The sequence below is a fragment of the Medicago truncatula genome, chromosome 1 (genome assembly GCF_003473485.1).
Source record: "Medicago truncatula cultivar Jemalong A17 chromosome 1, MtrunA17r5.0-ANR, whole genome shotgun sequence".
NCBI classification, from domain to species: Eukaryota; Viridiplantae; Streptophyta; class Magnoliopsida; order Fabales; family Fabaceae; genus Medicago; species Medicago truncatula.
Window position 1 is genome coordinate 54,406,610 of NC_053042.1, and position 19,765 is coordinate 54,426,374.

Below are 19,765 nucleotides of genomic sequence, written 5' to 3' on the forward strand. Positions count from 1 at the left end.
GTAGGGGATTTCATCCACATCTCTAAAATATGTTTTGGGTGGAAACAAACTAAAATCCTAATCCTAATTTCTCTCATTCAAGTAACTAAGAGATTTCATCCACATCTCTAAATTAACTTTTTGGTGCAAACAAACTAAAATCCTTATTTCTCTCATCCAAATAATTAAGGGATTTCATCCACATCTCTAAAATATATTTTGGGTGGAAACAAACTAAAAATCTTAATTCCTCTCATTCAAGTAACTAATAAAGATTTCATCCACATCTCTAAAATATGTTTTGGGTGGAAACAAACTAAAATCCTAATCCTAATTTCTCTCAAGTAACTAAGAGATTTCATCCACATCTCTAAAGTAACTTTTTGGTGGAAGCAAACTAAAATCCTTATTTCTCTCATTCAAATAAGTAGGGGATTTCATCCACATCTCTAAAATATGTTTTGGGTGGAAACAAACTAAAAATCCTAATTCCTCTCATTCAAGTAACTACTACACATTTCATCCACATCTCTAAAATATGTTTTGGCGAGTCAACTATGGTAATTCTTAAGTCAAAAAAAATGTCCCATCAAAAATATTAATTTCATTTTATTCATATTAATCTTTATCCAAAAATCTTAGGCATAATTTTATTCCACTTCAACTACATTCCTTTGTTCTGCGCCCCCTCCCTATTTACATGCCAATTCTTAAGTAAAACAAAGTGCCCCATCAACAATATTAATTTCATTTTATTCATATTAATCTTTATCCTAAAATGTTGGCCACTTCCTAATTTTGTTCCACTATTTTGTGCTTATCCTGATAACTAATACTCTTTATTGCTCAACCGACATATCCTACTAACACGTATTGCACCTTTTTCCTATAAATATATCATAACCTATTAGCCAAACCATCTCAATCTAAATAAGCATCCTCTTTCTTGGAAAGGAAAAAACAAGCCAATGATGTCTTCCAAATACACTCCAATCTCAGCTGTTTCTGGAGGAAGAAAGAATCTCAAGATGTGTGTGCAAGTTGCTCACATTTGGCGCCAAAGAATACCATTATTGAACAGGTTAATGATTATGTGTTAGACTTGATTCCTGGTGAAGAAAAAAATATATTTGAGTTACGATACACCTTATCATAAAAACATAGATGGTGACGCAGTAGATGACATCCACACTCCTGAATTCCTCAACACCATTGTGGCGTCTGGATTGCCAAATCATCGGTTGCGACTGAAAGTAGGAGCACCTGTCATGTTACTCAGGAACATGGATCAAAGTTTGGGCTTATGTAACGGTACGAGATTGATCATTACAAAGATGGGAAAATTTGTGCTCGAAGGACGGGTAATATCTGGTTCTAATATCGGTGAGAAGGTGTTTATTCCAAGGTTATCGCTAACACCATCTGATAATAGAATTCCTTTCAAATTTAAACGAAGGTAGTTTCCGATATCTGTCTCATTTGCAATGACTATTAACAAGAGTCAGGGTCAGTCGCTAGAACATGTTGGTGTCCACCTACCGTCTCCTATTTTTTCACATGGACAGTTGTACGTCGCAATATCACGGGTTACATCGAGGGGTGGTTTAAAAATATTGATTAATGACGACGACGGCGATGATACCGATGTTGCATCAAATGTGGTCTACAGAGAAGTTTTCTGTAATGTGTAGGACTTTTTTGTGTACTATTCATTTTCTTACTTATTGAAACTATTTGCATGTCAACGAACTTCAATTTCCCTTTCAAAATTATATGTTATTTTAAAGTAACAGGAACTACGTACTAGAATTATGGAACAATAACAAAGTCTTTGGTATTGACATTTTGCTTTGATTCACAAATTTTTTTAGATTCACGCGAACTACAGTGTCTTATTTTTTCAATGAATATTATCTTTTTTAAATGACACGTGCGTTAGCACGGGTCAATGGTCTAGTAACTAATAATAATATAATTGCGGGGTAGCCGTTGACAGACAATCACGAATAGCAGGTAACGATGTTGAAACTGACAATCTGTAGTGCATTTATGTTCAAAGGCATTATGGATCAACGGGAATCTATGAAGCCGTATACTCCAAAATGGAGACGTATCCGTATCGGATATTGATATTCCGCGGATAGTCTCGGATACGTATCCACGGACTATCGGAATTAATTATTTTAATTTAAAATATATATTTTATCAGATACTTATAAGATATTTTACAGAGACGTATCCTGAAAAAAAAAATGAAGTGTAAAAAAAATGAGACAGTGTTGTGAAAATTCAATGGAGATGTATATGATTCAATTTAAGATATGAATCATTATAATTGTTTTTCGATAACCAATTAAAAATTATGTTTTTGGTGGATGAAAGTAACGAGAGAGGAGATAACCTAACATATGAATGAAAATAGAATATGATTTATATGAAAACTTTACATTTTTTATTTTGATCACTGTTTTATTTTTTGTAAATTGTAAGAATTGAAGAGTAATCAATGTTTTTTTTAAGTATTTTACATGCATATAAATTTTAGTATAAATATTTTATTAACGTATCTTAGCCGTATCGTATCCTAATTTTAAAAATTTCGTGTATCCGCGTACCCGTATCGTATCGTACCCGTATATGTAGTACGTATCCGGGCTTCATAGGCGGAAATCCTAAGCCTTATGCTAGGGTATTGAGCCAAAGGGGCGCATCAAAGTGATTTTATATGTACATATAAAGAGGATGCTTCGAAATGAACATGCAATTGTGTTTGGTGAATTGCATGAGGAGAATCATTTAGAAAGCCAAGTCATGCGTTGAACATTCATTGAAGATACCTATGTTTGATCATAAATGTTGAGAAGAGTTTTTATTCATATAGAGTTTTATGGCGGTTGAGATGTATATTGAGAAAATGACTGTTGTTGCTTCGATCACTTTGTGAGACGATGAAGTTTTGCCGACGAGAATATGATGAGTATGTTGTGAGGATAATGTATATAGAACTTTATTCGCGATGGTTGCGGTCGAGCAAGAGCGCTTTAGTTTATTTCTCGGATGGCCTTGTGGCAAAACTAGAATACACGTGGAAAAATCCTGACGATGTGATGAGCTATGGCTGCGATCGAGTAAGAGCGTTTTAGTTCATTGCTCGGCCGAGACTCTTAAGAGTCACTACAACTATCAAATTGAAGCATTTAATGTCGACGAGATTGTTCTGATACCAATTACTATGTCAATTGATATATATTTTTTTTTGAAGAATATGTCAATTGATATTTGAATTTGTGAGATAACATATATAAATGAAATGACATCAAATTCCATACTTGCATGTTTAATTTTGATAGCAGGATAGTGATATTAGGCATGCGTTTTACTTTAGAATTGCTGTGGTTGTGCCGTTTGTTGGCAAGGAGCTCCTAGAGAAACTCTAATTTTAGTCATGAGCTGTTTTTTTAAGCTTGCAATCGTTTTAGAGTCATAGCTAGATAGATAGATAATTAACTCAATTTTATTTTAACGAACTACTCCATCCATCTAATAAAAACTATAATGTTTTATTATATAGAGCTCAAAGTTGATTTTTGTGGAATGAAAAAATTATTTCAATAAAACTAAAATTTGAGTTTAGGGAAAGAAAAACTAGTTTTAAATTTATAGTGGAGTTTTTGCATAACATTGTTTCTAAAAACTGATCTGGTTGTTTGATTTTCCATCTATTTGTGATGTTAGCTTGGTTACTATTGATATACCCATTATTCAATCAATGAATTAAGTGTTAATGTTGTAGATTCATCATATTATTTATTGTTATTTTACCGCTATATACTATTAACTTATATTTTGTTCCGAGATTCATCATTTATCTTTTGTTAAAAAAAAAAGATCTCATAAAACTCAATATCTAATTTTTCCGAAATAACCTTTTGTTATGTAAAAGTCAAATTTCAGAACCTTTTATATACATTTATACTACATTGTCCAAAAAATATATAATTTATACTTTCCTTTTTTTTTTCAACTCGGTATATCCTATTTATACTTTTCTTTTTTGTTGACAAAATTTATACTTTATTATAAATAGGTTTGTAGGAATATTAAATTATACTAATTTTGAGCGGAAACTATTTGTGATTAGAAAATGTCAAATTAAGTTTTGGGGAAATATTTTATACATTTTTTAGTTTATTTTAATTAGGCCCATAAAATATCTAATTACATTAGTTTTATGACTTAAATATATTCTTAGTCCTTGTAAATATGACGTTTTGATTTCCATACCGATAAAAAAAGTTTATGATTTTTGTCCTTGAAAATATTATAAAATTTGCATATGGTCTAGGCTATTTTTTTTTGTCACTAGTGTAAAATTTGTTCATGTTAGAATTAATCCCTGTAAAATGTGTTTAATATCAATTTTAGTCTATATGTACTAATAACAAAGATCAATTTATTGAAAAAAAAGAAAGAAGAAGATCAATTTAAAAATAAACAGATTTTACTGGGTCTAAAAGCTTTTGATGGACCAATTTTTATTTTATTTTATTTTATATTATTTTTTTTGGTCAAATTTTATTTTATATTTACAAGGACCAATAACAAAAATTTACATGGAATAAATGCAAAAATGTGTATATTCGTGAGGAACAAAATCATATTTAAATATCGTTAATTGATTTATTAGAATTGTAATTTCTTCAGCAAAATTTGGCAGCATGTTAGGCATTGGATTCGTTTCTCATTGGTTGATCCTTCAAGTATTTCAAATCATTTTTTACAGTTTGACTTTTTTAACGGTCGGTTCAAAAATACTACTATCTTTTATTTGTTATTTGGTTTTAATGTGTTTGGGTAATTTGAAAAGAGAAAAATAATAGAGTTTTTAATCAGAAGGAGATCTCTATTCATTATATTTTAGATAAAGTCAAGTTATTTTCTTGTTGATGGCTGAAGACAAAAATATATTAATTTAACTTTCAACTATCATGATCGGTGGCTTATCCCTTGGATTGGCTAACTCACTGCACTCTTTTCATTTTTTAAGCCAATGTGGATATGAGATATCCTACTTAGATTAAAAATAAATAGAGTACACAAAAAATTGAATAAACCAGGAAAAAAACCAGAGAATGGGTAAAACAAAACAACTTAGAAGGTAAGGTATACATAAATCACAAATCCCAATCCACAACAAACAACCACATACGTTCTTTTTTCTTCTTCTTTGTTTTATATTATATACAAAGAGAAGAGATATTATATAGATACACAAAGAGCTAGTTCTATAAAACATTCTATTTGCTTATTATAATATTTTTTGTGTGTGTTGTGTTTATCAAACAACTCTCTAGGCACTATGATTGCATTGGAGGGACATATATGCATGGGGTTTGTTTTCTTTGTACTTGGTTTCTGGCACCTCTTCAACTACCTCAAACTCCACTTTCTTTGTTCTTCCAACACATCATTACCCTTTTGGTTTCCCACCAAAATTAGTAGATACTTAGAGCTTTATTTCATTGTGGCAAGTTGCGCAATCTTCTCAGCCGCAGAAATCTTCGAAGCTTCTAGTAATGGAACCATTCCTACCAACCATATCCACCAAGTTGAACACACTTCCATAACTTTGTCTTTCTTAATATATGCTACCTTTGCCATAATTCTTGATACAAAAAAATCAACTATTACTGAAAAAACTCAATATGAAATTACCCTTTTGCTAGCAGCTATAGCATTTGGACAAGAATTTCTTCTTTTCCATCTTCATTCAAGAAGTCACATGGGGATAGAAGGACAATACCATTATTGTTTGCAAGTTTTGATTATGATAGGTTTTTTTACAACCCTTATGGGAATTGGTTTTCCAAAGAGTTTTTTGGTATGTTTTCTTCGTTCTGTTAGCATGATCTTCCAAGGTTTGTTCATTATGTTCATGGGTTTAGTGCTTTCTAGACCTGGTTATCAACCCAAAGGTTGCTTCTTGGAATATGAAGGGGATCAACTTATGATTAGGTGCAATGATGAAAAGGCTATGCATCGTGCTATTTCATTGGTGAATCTTCAATTCAGCTGGTTCTTTATTGGAATCACTATTTTTGTAGTGTCTTTCTACTTGATTATGGCTATAATTTATGGTGAAAAAGTGGAGTGTGATTCACTGATGAAGGAGGAACACTACGGTGAAGACGATGGCTCAAAAAATTTCGATGTTGAGTCACATATTCAGATGATCACTACTAATGTGATGTAGGAGGGTTTCCATAGTATTTTAGTCCAATTTTAGTAATTTCTTGTTTTTGTTTCAGTTTGTTATTTTCGACCCATTAAAGTTTTGTTATTTCCCTGTTTAAGCTTAACAATTGTAAGACAAGTTTTATTCATTCAATAATATTTTTGAGAGTTTTCTCAATTTCTGGTGGATTCCGAAACCCTATTTTCACAAGTTTGTCGCCTGCGAACTTGTCTCTTTTCAATCTAGGTTTAGCGGTTGTTAGCCTACGTTTCCGACTGCATCAGAATTGAAGAGAAAATTTGAAGATATTTGTGAAGTTTTGCTTAATCCCTAAAAAAAAAATACAAGTATTGCTTAAATTCTACTTGTTTGTTGTAGTAAAAGTATATAAACAAATTAGGGAGTATTGGAAGCATACTAACTTATGGTAAATAAGGAGTTTGGATCTTCTAGGTGATGTAGGGAATGCAGAAAGAGATATGGACCAGATGATCTAAATTCATCGGTTCGATTATGATCGTATAAACATGTATGTTTCATTTCTTATCTACTATTTTTTTTATCAAGATTTCTTAATGTACTATTGTTATAATAAACTATGTAATAATGAAATGTATTATTAGAAAATTATTAATAAAAATATTCATAAGCATATGATATATTTTCGGATATAGTTTTAGATGTATGTATAAAAAGCCACTGATACCAATGTCTTTTGTAGTAGTTTTTAAAAGATTGGAACATTATTGTATAAGTTTATTCTAAAGTAATTTCATTTCTACCAAAAAAAAAATATCTAAAGTAATTTCAGATTGTGCAAAAAAATTATTTTTTTAGGGATTTTAAATACTAGTTCATGAATCTACACTGAATTGGACCCTCGTATGATTGCCTCTAAATCAAACCATCATTTGTAAATGGCACAAATGTATTCTCTTGTCAATTTGGATGGATGAGTTAATTCAGCTTCTTAAAAAAAATGACACAAATGTAATTAGAGAGATTTTTTTTATTAAAGAGCTTAGAAGTTTTTAAGAAATTATAAGAAAAAGATAAAATAGTTTAAATGAAGAGTAAGTGATTAAAGAGTTTTTTTTTATTAGAGAGCTTAGAAGTTTTTAAGAAATTTTAAGTAAATGATAAAATAGTAATAAAATAATTTAAATGAAGAGTAAAATTGGAAATGAAACAAATCCACCCAATTTGATATATCGCTTTTATATTTAGATATCTTTTTTTTTTTTTTTTTGGTCAGGATTTAGATATCTTTTCAATGTCTGAGTTTTATTTCTTTCTAATAGTTAGTATGATTTTTAATAAGTTTTGTAAGAAATATAAGACTAGTAAAAGAAGGAGTATAATAATAAATCCAAGAAGACAAATTTTCAACATTTTCCACGCTATAATAAACAAACAATACCTAATTATACTATTTTTTGGAAGCATTTCTACTTTTAAGAAATTCTCTAATCATACACCTTTGCGAAACTTCTAAGAAATTTTGATGTCAAAAGTACTCATACAAAATTTTGTCTTCAAAGAAAATGTTAACAAAAATTAGTTCATTTATGAAAAAAGAATTGTACATTTAGGATTTAATTTTGGATGGATAACTATCAACATGGAAGTGTGGAATTTACCCCCTCCTATAGTGCATGATTTAATGCATCACGTCTCATTCATATTTTATTACCTTCCTCTAAAGGCTTTTGGTTTCTTTTTATTTCTTATTGTACCTTAAAAAAAGAACTAAACGTGCAATAACATAGCTCATACAAATCGAATGATACAATATGTTTGACGTGGTTAAGCGTTAAAAAAATCAAGTTAAAAAATACTTACTTCATTCCTTAAAAAAAAAAAAATACTTACTTCATGGTCGGACGTTGTTTTTGAAAAAAATAAATAACGCTTAACAATTCAATTATTTTTCAAATTTAAATTTACGCTATAATTATAGCAAATTCGAAAACTAACAATATATTTCTTTGAAGATTTTTCTTTTACAAATATTCCTTTGTTAAAAAAAATAAATTCAAATTTAAATTTTAAAACATATAAACTGAATATTAAAAAATGAAATGTAAATAAAAAAATTATTTTTGGTAAAAAGAGATAACTTCCATTAACCATAAACAACTATTACAAACTACATGGAAACAAGAACCACAACAACAAAGAAACAAGAGTTAGCTCGTACAAAAACAAGAAATAGGCCACGACCTCACAATCTTTTAACATTAGGTTCTTTATCTGATTAATTTTCAAACCTCAACATATACAATCTCTTTGATTTGGTGAAGGAGCTTGATGATGTTTCGGAAATATTGTTGTTCATGTTGCATTGACTTTGAATACATTGCATCACACCCTGTCAAATACTAGTATTAATTATTAGTTCATGTTACTCCTTTGTGTTGCACCTTTCTAAACAGTCTCAAAAAACTCACAAGTGAAGATAAGATGTGAATGGGTTTCATTCTCCTTTTTGCACAAAGTGCACAATTGGGTATATTGTATTCCAAATTAACTCAATATCACAAGTTGGTAATCTACCACATATAGATAGCCAAGACACAAACAAACAATTTGAAGGAGCAAGGTTATTACATGTCATTTTCCTCCGACTAACCTCGACAAAATCACCTGTTAAATCATTATAAATTCACTTAATTGAGAAGTAGTCTTGCTTCAGGACTAAATAAATTTAAATAACATAGAAATGAACAAATTAAATTGAAGTAGATATTATAATAGAAAAATATAACAAAATATAAATATATACAATAAAGTATAATAAGATTCCATTAAAAAAAAGTATGATAGACTGCTTAATCTTCAGTGTTCTCTTATAATATATTCCATTTTGGATTTTTAATAGAAAAGAAAAAAATAATAAGAAATATAAGATCAGTAAAGGAGTACAATAATAAGGTAAATCGAAGAAGACAAATGTTCAACAGATTTCCACGCTATAATAAACAAACAGTAGTAATGATACTATTTTTTTTTTAAGTTTTACACCTTGCGAATCTTCTAAGAAATTTCGATGTCAAAAGTACTCATACAATATTTTACTTCAAAGATAATGCCAACAGAAATCATTTCATCTATGAAAAGAAATTGCACATTTTGGATTTAACTATGCAGCTTATTGCTTCTTTGTTTTACCGACTACATAAAAGAAGGATTACACTAGTTCATACAATATGTGTTTATTTACCCCCCAACCCCTAAAATTGGGATGGATAACTATCAACATGGAAGTGTGGAATTTACCCCCCCCTCCAAAACTGCATGATTTACTACACATCACGACTTATTCATTTTATTTATAGGCTTTTGGTTTACCTTTTCTTCTTTTTCTTTCTTATTGTACCTAAAAAAGATTTAAATGTGCAACAATAGAGCTCATACAACCCCTAAAAAAATAAAAAAAATAGAGCTCGTACAATATATATGTTTGGTCACCCCTAACCCTAAATCAACTCCTTAAGTTTATTAAAAAAACAAAACTCCGTAAGATTATTAGGAATGTGTGACTAATCATAAGCCACAAATTTAAATTTTAGGTCCATCGGTGTGGTCACTTGCATTGTCATATCTTCAACTTCTGATGTCAGTGTAAGGATCATTTTGATGAGTGATCTATAAGTACGTTTGTTAGTGCTGGTTCAACCTTGAGAGTTTACCGTGGAGTCCAACTTACCTAAACTTTCTCATTAAAAAAATGTGCACTCGCCAAATTTTATATCTTATAGTGTAAGTTATCAGTATTTATTTCTTATTTATTTAATTACAAACGAGCTCAAACAAATTAAATTGCAAAAGAACCCCCAAGATTTTCAGTGTATGTACCTATGAAAAGAGTAGAGCCCTTTCTTTAAATGGAAATAAATATAGTTATATGTTCTTCAAAAAAAATCTATGTATATGATTTAGTTGCACCCAAATGTTGGGATCCATTGTGAAAAGCACACATGTGACGTACAATTTTCGTGCATATATGGCCATTAGCTTAAAGTTTCCTTAAGGGAAGAGGCAACTTCTGAACTCAACTTTGCTCCATTGTTCCTTAGCGTAAAATTTCAAACCTTGTGTGACACCCCCACACACAACAACCTTTTCCCTTGTGGAAGGAGGTTTCATGTCTTGTCCTTTGTGATCTCTCATATACGACGGACACTTGCATTCTATATATCCTCACCTCAACCAACTTCATCCCCATTATTTATCCCTCATAATTAATATCTTTGATACACAAAGAGCCAACTCTATAAATCATCTTTTATTTTAGAGCTTAACATTGCTATTGGTGACACAAGGACATTGACTTAGCTAAATAATTCTTTTTCGTGTGTTGTGTTTTTACCTAATAGCTAGGCACTATGGAGGGACATGAAATTTTAGGGTTTGCTTTCTTTGTAATTGGTTTATGGCACCTTTTCAACAACATAAAGCTCCACTTTCTATGTTATACTTTCAAGTCCTACACATCAACCCTATGGTTTCCCACCAAAATAAGTAGATACGTAGAGCTTCATCTCATCATGGCAAGTTGCATTATTTTCATAGCCATGGAACTCTTCATAGCTCCTCTTCATCACCAACCATTTGACCCTAATGATGGTACCATTCCCTCCAACCATCTCCATAACTTTGAACACTCTTCCATGGCTTTGTCTTTCTTAGTCTATGCTACATTTGCCATGATTCTTGATAGAAAATCAACAAGTACTAAAAGTCAAAATGAAATTACCCATTTGCTAGCAGCAATAGCATTTGCACAACAATTTCTTCTTATTCATCTCCATTCAAGGGATCACATGGGTATAGAAGGACAATATCATTATTTACTACAAGTTTTGATTTCGATTTGTTTTGTGACAACCCTTATGGGAATTGGTTATCCAATGAGCTTCTTGGTGAGTTTTGTGCGATCTGTTAGCATAACCTTCCAAGGTTTGTGGCTTATGTTCATGGGGCTCATGCTTTTTACACCTGGTTTTGAACCGAAAGGTTGCTTTACGAAACTTGAGGGAGATCAATATGTTGTTAAGTGCAGTGATGAAAAGGCTCTTCATCGTGCTGTTTCATTGGTGAATCTTCAATTCAGCTGGTTCTTGATTGGAGTCACTGTTTTTGCTGTGTCTTTCTACTTGATTATGGCTATAAGTTATGGCGAAAAAGTAAAGTATGTTTCACTGATGATGAAGGAGGAACATTATCGTGAAGATGGCTTAAAAAATTTACATGTTGAGTCCCAATGCCAAAAGATCACCACAGGCATGCCGGAGCAAATCTGAATAACTTGGTGAAATTAATAAATGTTCTATTAGTGACAAAAATTGTATTGCTTAAATTCTACTTGTTGCATAAAAAAAATATACTACAAAGTGTCTAGATTATTTGACAAATAATATTAAAATTTTTGGATAGACAATAAAAATATGGACCATCTCATCATTTCTGTTTTTTCCATTAAAAAATGAAAATTCTATTATTCGATTGGAGTCCACCACCGATACCTAGATCTTGATTGTGGATATGAAAAAAAAAATGGTAATGAGTATTTCAAGCTTACTTTTTTTTTTTTTTTTTGGGTACAATTCAAGCTTACTTTTTTATTAGGGAGTATTCAAACATACTTAATTATCGTTAACAATGAAAATCATTCCCAAGCGATCAGCCCAGAAATTGGATCCTCTGCTCTCTATGATAAGAATAATGAAGAAAAAATGAAAAATAAAAGAGGGATGGAGATGGTGTAGGGAAAACAGAAAGAGAAATGGAGCAGAGGATCTAGATTTATCAATCCTATATATACATATACCATTTTTATTTATTATTATTGAACTAAATTTGTAATAATATATAATTATTAATAAACGTAAAAAAAAATATCAATAAAATACTTATTAACATTTGTACCAAAAAAATACTTATTAACATATGATATATTTCCTGATATGATATAGACGTGTCTATATATATATATATATATATATATATATATATATCTGTATAAAAAAGTGCTTGCACTGCTACTAAAGTATTTCATTTTACTTTTTCAGAGGTGCTACTAAAGTATTTCATAGTTTCTTAGATTTGGAACACTATTGCTTCTTTTTTCTTTCTTAGATTTGGAGCACTATTGTTTATGTTTTTTCTAAAATAGTTTCAGTTTGTGTAAAAAAATAATTTAGCGATTTCATATAATAAAACAGTTTCTTAAATTTCAGAGTACTTTTGTATAATTCTAATATTCTCCACCATAAATAAATTCAAACACGGATGAATACATTCATTTCAACACATTTTAATTCCACAATCTGGTAGCAGTAAAGCTGTCGGATTTAAATGTGAGATGTATGCCTCACAGGTGATAATAATATGGAGCTGACACTTTGGTACAATATCAGTTACATTTGAATTTTGATTTGATTATTATACATGTAAATGAGGTACCCTCAGTAACTATCAATATCTGTTTCTGGCGTCCGGAGGTAGTAACGCAGACAGTTCACCAAAACCTGAGATTGTTGTGCAAGTAATTAATTTCAGCAAAATGAGTGACCGATAACAAATAATTAACTCGAGCAAAATGAGTATCCGATAAAAAACAATAGAATTTCATTTTAAATCAACACAATAATCAGATAAATATGCAATTCCTAATTTTTATTCCCTCCTCTATCTATGAAACTATCCACACTCTACAGCCTCTGATAAAGGATGATCAAACCAACATCTAAATTTCTTTTCAACACAATGGTTACCTGAGACATTGATCTGTTTAATGCAGCCCCACCATAACTGACATGAAATTTATCCTTAGCAATCAAACCCTGCAGAGAGAAAAAAAAGTGGGCAAAGTTACTTTGAGTAATGGCAACTGAAAGTCAGGGACAGGCGGAAGCAGGACAGAGAAGAAGATACTTCTGTATCGATCTCGGCCGACTCAACATCAATGTTCACATCTGCAATGACTTTGATTATTTCAACTAGCAACCCTGGCCTATCTGCTGTCTCGATGTACAGCAAGCTGAAAAATATTGAACTCAAAAGCATTACAATATGACATCAAGCACCAATCCCATATTGGGTTGCAATTGCAAATTATAAAAATCAGTTGGGATCTAATCAATTTCAATAATAAACAGCTCAAAAATTGTACCCAAAGTAAAATATAAAAAGAAAAATCTATTATGTCCACATAGATGCAAACCTCCTCTTGGGCCCATCTTCCTTAACTTGAATATGAGTTGCAATTTCAATATGAAGCTGCACAAAACAAAAATAATAAAGTATAATATTCGCAAGAATAAGACTAAAATTGCAGCATGCAATATCTGGTACTAGCATTTTTGTGTTCTTGTTAACATGTGCTCTTCAAAAAGAGTTAAGGAATCAAATATCTAAAACATAAAGAGTATAAGTATTCGATATTTGAAAATCTTTAAAGCATTTAACAGTTCACATTTTCAAAAAAGAACCAAGCATCTTTTAGTATAAGTTTAATTCGTACACTGATACAGAGTAAAAAACAACATAGAAACAAGAGAAATGATACAAATATATAACTTCTACATGCCAGTATCAATTAAGCAGCCCAACCTTAGTTCTTTCAAATTTCAATAATAATGTCCGGCAATAATAAAAAATAAAAGCATAAAGAATGCTAGAGTGGCAACGCAGACTAAATATTTTTACCATTTAAATATTAACAATCACAAAAAAAAGAAAGGCAAAAAAAAAACGGTAATTTTCTTTTCCTCTACTTCCATCATATATACAGCCATCAGTTAATCTCTTCAACAGTACTGCAGTAGAGAAACCTAAATATTTTTCCGATGCAGCCACTTCTTCAAATAGAAAGAGGCATTCAACACAAGAGTAGGCGTAATCAGTCTCCTGTCATGTATGAGGTTGATGGGGACTTGGGTATTATGGGGTGTACAATTCCCAGAACAAGTTATATGGGATGCTAGCATTTAAGTAGTTTGGTTTTTCCCCTTGATAACTTGCTTTCAAGGGAGGGTTCCCCAAGTGCTTGAATACTTACCGGATGTTCAGTTTTTAAGTGGAGTATGGCAGCAGGTCCCAAAAGTACTAATTTGGCCACAAAAATATCAAATAATTAAATGTGAAAAGTTGAAATTTCTAGTTACCCAAAAATAAACAAACAACGTTATAATTAGGGTTAATGGTGCTTTACCCCCCCCCCCCCCCCCCCCCCTGTAATATAGGTCATTTTTGGTTTTCCCCCTGTAAAATATATATTTTTTTGGAATACCCCCTAATAGGTCATAAAAAAACGACTTTATTTTTTTTTTGCAGAAATTTTCGTTTTTTTATGACCTATTAGGGGGGTATTCCAAAAAAATAAAAATTTACAGGGGTAAATAAAAATATATATATTTTACAGGGGGGAAAACCAAAAATGACCTATATTACAGGGGGGTAAAGCACCATTAACCCTTATAATTATTTTACAGAATAAGGTGCTAAAGCAAGATTAGCTTAATAATCTGTGTTACACCCTCTCTAACTACCTAAGTCAACTAATTGTTACTAACTAAAGGTGTTATGCAACTAAAACAAAGTGGTGATGACTGACAAGGATTTATGAACTCTGGGATTTGGGTTGGACTAAGCTCAACCTCATAAAACTGATTTGTAAGGTGAGAGATGTCCACCGCTTAAAACCACTTACAAATATTTGCAGTCTTGATTATTAAAAGAAAGAAAAAACCCGAAGCAGAGGTCTACCTAAAATAAATAGCGTATATTCTGTTTAGGAAATAAAAAATGCAAGGAAATACTAGAAGAGGACTATTCACCTTCTTTTCTGGAGCCTTTATGCCAAACACTTCACCCAGGGCTAGTTGTTCACTGGACTCCTGGACAAAATATATAAATATATAATACTTGTGAGTAGGAAAAATTGAAAATTAAGGGCAAGCTTAAAAGTATATTAACTAATATTTATAAAGAAAACTCGTGGTTATAATAAAAGTTGCTAGTTACAAGGAAGCTTCTCATGGAGAATAACTGTATAAGAAACTCAGAAAAGTATTTACACAGCATACATACAGGATGGTACTGCAATAGATTGTTGATAATGGTAAGTCGAATGCTCTCTAACATATCAGGATCTTCGACTTTGCGCCCAGTGTCTCTGACAATATATCAATCAAACAAAAAAACTGTGAAGACTAAATGTATAAATAAAGCCATGAAAACATAGTAGACAATGAATAATAAGTGAAATTGTCATTCCTTCATATGTTCGGCATGGTATAATAAATATTATCAAAGAGAAAAATGTGGAACCAATAAGTAACTGTATTTCTTAAAATTTAATAATAATTTTGCAACTGGAAAAACATGTCTATTTCCAACAAGAAATACAAGAACAAAAAAAGAATTTTGCAAACAGAGTAAAATTCTTCACAGAAGCTAATATATCTTTTCTATAAGTACAACACTGAATCCAAATGTTGCAACAACATCTATGATTTGTAAGTGGAAAATCAACCAAATGACACATATACCTTTGTAATAATCAACATAAATATTATCATATAAATATTTCTCTTCAAAGTCACAGTCAATCATAAGTGGGAAAAGGAAACATAAATCAACAAAATTTGATATGTTGGTGATGTTAATGATAAACAATTTGATAATGAATGAAGAACCCTCATGTTACACCACAAAATAGGAAACGTTTTCTTCAGTTTTATGTTTCCAGCCATCAAGAGTAAACAATGCTAACAAAAATGAAGGGTAAAGACAAACAAGACTTACGATTGTGTGATAAAAAACTTTGTTTGCTTCACTGGTCCCTCAGTGGAGACAGTTCCCTTCGAAACATCCAATCCCAAATCTTTTAATGCTTTCATCTGTGTTGATATTAACACGCAAAAGTTAATCACTGATAATCAATACTACTTATGAAATCACCTGGACAGCCAAGTAAAGCATAGAGGACCGTAAAGACTTATAATTTTCACATGAAATTTACAAAATGAGGAGAAATGGGGCTTGTTCGTTAAGTAGAAGGCATGTCACTATCATCAATTTATATCTTCGCTATAAAATGTGCTTGTTTGAATAGAAATGAAGATGCACAATGAAAAAACATAATTTAATAAAACAAACCTTAGGACCTTCATAAAGAGATAATATTAACCTTAGGACTAGATCATCCTTGGGCTAATACACTTAGTAATAATATAGGGGGAAAAACTACTTGCAACTAGGTGACTATCATGTGGATGTCGGGCTTCTTTTAAATGTTTGAAAGCCCAAAAGGATAATAGTATCATTCATTCATGTCATAAACAATTTAACGTTTTTTTTAGGCTGTCAACAACAGCCTAAACACAAGCCTCTTTTATAACGACTAGGAACAGCCTATGTACCAATTGTCAATTGACATTAAAAAAAAAAATACGGCATCACTTAGTAACAAAATCACACTTCAAGGAAATGCATACACTAAAGAGATTCAACTGGATTGAATAAAGAAACAGAGATTGAGCATAATTAAATTCCCAATAACCACATCACCGTGTCAAGAAGAGCTCCAAGGCGATCACCAAAGCTAAGTTGCACAATTGTTGCTTCAGAATCTGAGTCTTGATCTATCAATACTATTGGCATTGGAACACTGTCCAGATTTTTACTGGATATCTGCAGTAAGAATTAACAAATCAAATGTTGCAAAAATATTGCACATAAAAGCAAGGCATACCAACCAGTCTAAAAAGACCAGAGGGTGCATATAAGGAATAATTAACAAAAGCTCGGATTCTTGGCAAAAACACTTGTCAATTATAGCGACCGCTATCTTACACCAGCACAAACTCAGACACAGACATACAGAGTGAATATAATGCAAGATTAACTTGTAAAATGCACACGAGCTACACGTGTGTGGTGTCAGCTGTGGTGTAAAGCAGTAGGGCATCTAGTCCCGAAAATAGTAATGATATGTATTTGACAGCTTCCCAAAATGAAAAGAAGTGAAATGATGCAATAAATTGATAATAATGGGCAAGAAGCTCATCGCTGACCAGTGAAGCTGAATCTACTGCATTCAAGTCATAAGAAGAAGCATATACAATGTTCCTGCACAGCATTTCAATTAGTAGTAAGAACAACGGGTATAAATACCTCATGGTGACTCTACTAAAGAAGATTAAAGTTCCAATGGTGTTCACAAACAACTGGAAATAATATAAATCTGATCAGTAACAGTGGCTGCGCTGAGCCAGGTTTCTAGGATTGGAGACTCCAAGTTAGCAAGAATGACTAACGGGGTAAAAAGACATACAAAAACTGAATAATCAGCTGAATGTCGAATAGCCTATCCACAGTGAGGGTGATAAATAGAAGTTTTAAGCCTAGAAATTTGAAAGGAGAAGATAAATGAGCCATGACCATAGCCACCCCCTCCCTCCATCTTGGTAAGGAACAGAATTTATAACCTCGACTCGGGCGAACCAAACCCCATTTGAATAAACAGCTTAATTGCAGTTTACAACACAAGCGCTTATGTATACTCCATTTCTATAGAAAAAGATTAAAAAAAAAAACCCGGTGGACTTGAGCTCCCGAATACGCAGGGTCCAGAAAGAGGTCCCGCCTTACAGGTTTTTGTTTTATAGCAACGGATAAAAAAAAGTTAAATTGTATTTGTACTATTTCCATAAGCTTTGAGAACTTATGAAAATAACGGGAAAACAATTTATAGACAATGTCATAAGCTGCTTTCATAAGTTCTGTCAAACAGTCTCACACTCTCACAAGTCACAACAAAACTTATTTTCGTAGATAAGCTAAAATAAGTTAATCCAAGTATACACTTAGTTTTCTGTGTTGTACTAATTTCTTTGAAAATGATGATTATCACTGTGATCCGATTCGATCCCCAGTGAAGTCAACAACATTACATGCATAAACTTAACACTTCCATTTTTTTCATCATTTATCCAAACAACGCTCAAATATCAAAGGAATATAAGAAAACATTGCTATAATCTAGTTTAATAAACAGATGAAAATAAAAAACCTAAATCATAAAAATTAAAAAAAGTTGGAGGATTGTCTCACTTGTTCTTGGCGGAGGAAGAGGGACGGAGGGGAAAGAAAGTGTGAGAGGAAAGAGGAATGGAGAGCGGATCGGAAAGCTTGGTTGCGTTGACGGAGAAGGAAGGAGCGATGGATGCATTGGTCAAAGCCATGGCGGAGATGATGATGATGATGACGATGGAAGTTGGTGTACTCTCTGCGTAACCGGAAATGAACTGAGTCTATGTGTTATTTCTTTTATATTTTTTTAGTATTTTTTTTGCGTGTAAGTTTCGCTCTTTCTCCCCAAATTTGATTTTTCGTGTCCCACCATATATATTTTCTTAGAAAAATCACTTTTTCTTAACTAAATTATATTTTTTTTTTTTTAGGGAATTTCCAGAGGCTGTTTATTGTTTTTTTGTAGATATAAATTACTTTATGAACATCTTAAATTTGATTTAATTTAATAAAAAATATTTTATTTTTACTATTATTGTAAATTTGTAATAATAATGTTTGTGTTTGTACTTTTGTTTGTTTATGGAATGAGTTGTGTTATTTGAACATCCATATATGTGATAATTTTTGTGACAACCAAAATTTTGCAAAGAAAATGAGGTAGTGGCACAAAAATCAAAACAATAGAGAGAGAAAGTAAAAAGATAATGTAAATGTGAGAGAGAAAGTTGTCACTAAAGTTGTAAAAAATAGTTGTTGAAATATCATTTCTCTTATGGAATCGGACTTTGAAAAATAAAATGATTCGGTGAAAGATCTAATGCTTGCTGACGAGGAATGCCTTGAATGGATTGATAGGGAAAGCCACGTCAGATCCAACGCTACAAGCCTACCATACCAATAGTATCCTTCTATGAAGTCCGGATACTTCAAGACAGAGACGTACCCGTATCGGATACGTATCATATACCGATATTCCACGGATATTCGTGAATACGTATCCACGAAGTATCGGAATTAATTATTTTAATTTTTAATAAATATTTTTTCGGATACTTATGTGATACTTCACAGATACACAAGGATACTTCACAGACACGTATTATAGAAAAAGAAGAAGAGTAAAAAAGTGAGACAATGTTGTAAAAATTCATTATAGATGTATATGACTCAATTTTAGATATGCGTCAATAGAATTGTTTCTCGATGAAACGCTTAAAATTATACTTCTTGTGGATGAACGTAGCGAGAGATGTGATTCAGTTAATCAACATTAGATAAAATTTGTGTTGAATTCTTTTAATGATGTTTCTCTCAATATCCTAACTGTATCGTATCTTAAATTTAAAAAAAATCGCGTACCCGTATAGTATCGTACCCGCATCTGTATCCGTATCGGGGCTTCATAGGTACCATTGTTCTTGTTGATCCTAGAAAACAATCACTTTTTTTCTTTTCGCTTCATGACATAAAAAAAAAAATTAATTCTTTAAATAATGATGCATTGGC

At 31.5% G+C, this 19,765-nt stretch overlaps 3 protein-coding genes across 3 annotated transcripts; 2 read left to right on the forward strand and 1 right to left on the reverse strand.

Moving 5' to 3' along the window:
- The first annotated feature begins 5,159 nt into the window (after window positions 1-5,159).
- Window positions 5,160-6,347, forward strand: LOC25485581 (uncharacterized). Its single transcript, XM_013614823.3, has one exon. It carries the CDS (start codon window positions 5,339-5,341, stop codon window positions 6,230-6,232), a length of 894 nt encoding a protein of 297 aa, XP_013470277.1. The 5' UTR covers window positions 5,160-5,338; the 3' UTR covers window positions 6,233-6,347.
- A 4,091-nt stretch (window positions 6,348-10,438) lies between these two features.
- LOC25485582 (uncharacterized) lies at window positions 10,439-11,680 on the forward strand. Its single transcript, XM_013614824.3, has one exon. The coding sequence runs from the start codon at window positions 10,603-10,605 to the stop codon at window positions 11,518-11,520; it is 918 nt and encodes a 305-aa protein (XP_013470278.2). The 5' UTR covers window positions 10,439-10,602; the 3' UTR covers window positions 11,521-11,680.
- A 788-nt stretch (window positions 11,681-12,468) lies between these two features.
- On the reverse strand, window positions 12,469-18,589 carry LOC25485583 (ACT domain-containing protein ACR12). Its single transcript, XM_013614826.3, has 10 exons — window positions 18,338-18,589; window positions 17,299-17,353; window positions 16,793-16,915; window positions 16,028-16,122; window positions 15,311-15,395; window positions 15,058-15,117; window positions 13,443-13,498; window positions 13,154-13,259; window positions 12,994-13,062; window positions 12,469-12,747 (listed from the first exon to the last, which is right to left on the reverse strand). Exons 1-10 carry the CDS (start codon window positions 18,466-18,468, stop codon window positions 12,685-12,687), a joined length of 843 nt encoding a protein of 280 aa, XP_013470280.1. The 5' UTR covers window positions 18,469-18,589; the 3' UTR covers window positions 12,469-12,684.
- Between the last annotated feature and the right edge of the window lie 1,176 nt (window positions 18,590-19,765).